At 53.6% G+C, this 1,143-nt stretch overlaps 1 protein-coding gene across 1 annotated transcript in view; it reads right to left on the reverse strand.

Annotated features, from left to right (window-relative positions):
* SMIM26 (small integral membrane protein 26) overlaps positions 1-1,143 on the reverse strand; it is a 1,381-nt gene continuing 238 nt past the window's right edge. Inside the window, exon 2 of the mRNA XM_026089855.1 lies at positions 1-426. Within this exon, the coding sequence (XP_025945640.1) occupies positions 239-426 (188 nt within the window). The 3' untranslated portion in view covers positions 1-238. The remainder of the gene's footprint in view (positions 427-1,143) is intronic.

Below are 1,143 nucleotides of genomic sequence, written 5' to 3' on the forward strand. Positions count from 1 at the left end.
TTTAGTTGAAGACAGTTCATGTTTAATAATTTGAATACATGCACAAAGAAAATCATTGATTTGAGCAGATGAGAAGATCCGCAAAGCTTTGCAAAGTTATTTCAAATATGGACCTGTTGTTTCAACGATGCAAGAGAAAGTTTTCCACTGGCATTCTGATATCACGCATCAGGCAGAATCTCTTGGATAAGTCAGCTCTCCGCTGCATCAGCACAAAATTCCAAGTTTCCAGAGAACGTTAACTTTTCGAAGGACCACCATCAAAGGAATCAAAGAATAATTTCACACGCTGGCACAGTCGAGCCAGAGGAGTTTCAGGCTTCTCCTGGTACGTTACTACCGTTGTGATTTGTAGGCCTATAGGTGTATTGGTAGTAAAGACTTCTCTCCGGGCTCTTTGGCTTGCCTCAGGATCACTTTCTTTCTCTAAAAAAGGGGGAAGAAAAAAGAAAAGAGCTTAGTAAAGATTTCATCCCCCCTTCATCAGGGCAAAACAGCAGCCACGTATGTGTTCAATCTTCTTGCTGCTTCTCAAATTTTGAGGAATAGATAGTAAAGAGCTGGTCACTGTGCAGACAGAAGAAGTGATTTAGTAGGGTAAGTTGACTCAGTGCTGCACCAGTATCGGACCGGTATCAGCACTACAGTGGCAGCAGTAACAACTGGATTCCGAGCTGTCCACGTTAAAGCTATTTCCGTGTTACTGCACCTTAACAAGCAGCAGGCTTCTGAGAAGGAACAGGAGGCCTGAGGAGAACCTGCGTCGTCTCATTTACCGCGAACGAACGCAGCGAGCCACGGTGGGTCGAGGCTCTGCTCGCAGCCCAAGCGCACGGTTTTCCCACCTCTTCAGGGTGACCCTCCCCAGGACTCCGGGAGCGCTCTCGGGGGTGTCCCTCGCGGGCCCCCCGCCGCCTCGCCCACCCCACGCAGAAGCCTCATGCCCACAGCAGCTCCCAGAGCCCCGGCAGGCAGCCGGGGGAGGGAAACGCGGCCGCCTCGGTCCCGGGCACAAGCAGGGGGCGAAACTCCGCAGCCGGGGGCGCCCTTCCCCCAGGGGCTGGGGGGGGACAGGTGCCCCCAGCACCAAGCCCCGCCCCTCGGCCCCAAGCCCCGCCCCACCAAGCCCCGCCCCTCTCTGCC

This window comes from Apteryx rowi, unplaced genomic scaffold, assembly GCF_003343035.1.
Source record: "Apteryx rowi isolate R43461 unplaced genomic scaffold, aptRow1 scaffold_832, whole genome shotgun sequence".
Classification (NCBI taxonomy): domain Eukaryota; kingdom Metazoa; phylum Chordata; class Aves; order Apterygiformes; family Apterygidae; genus Apteryx; species Apteryx rowi.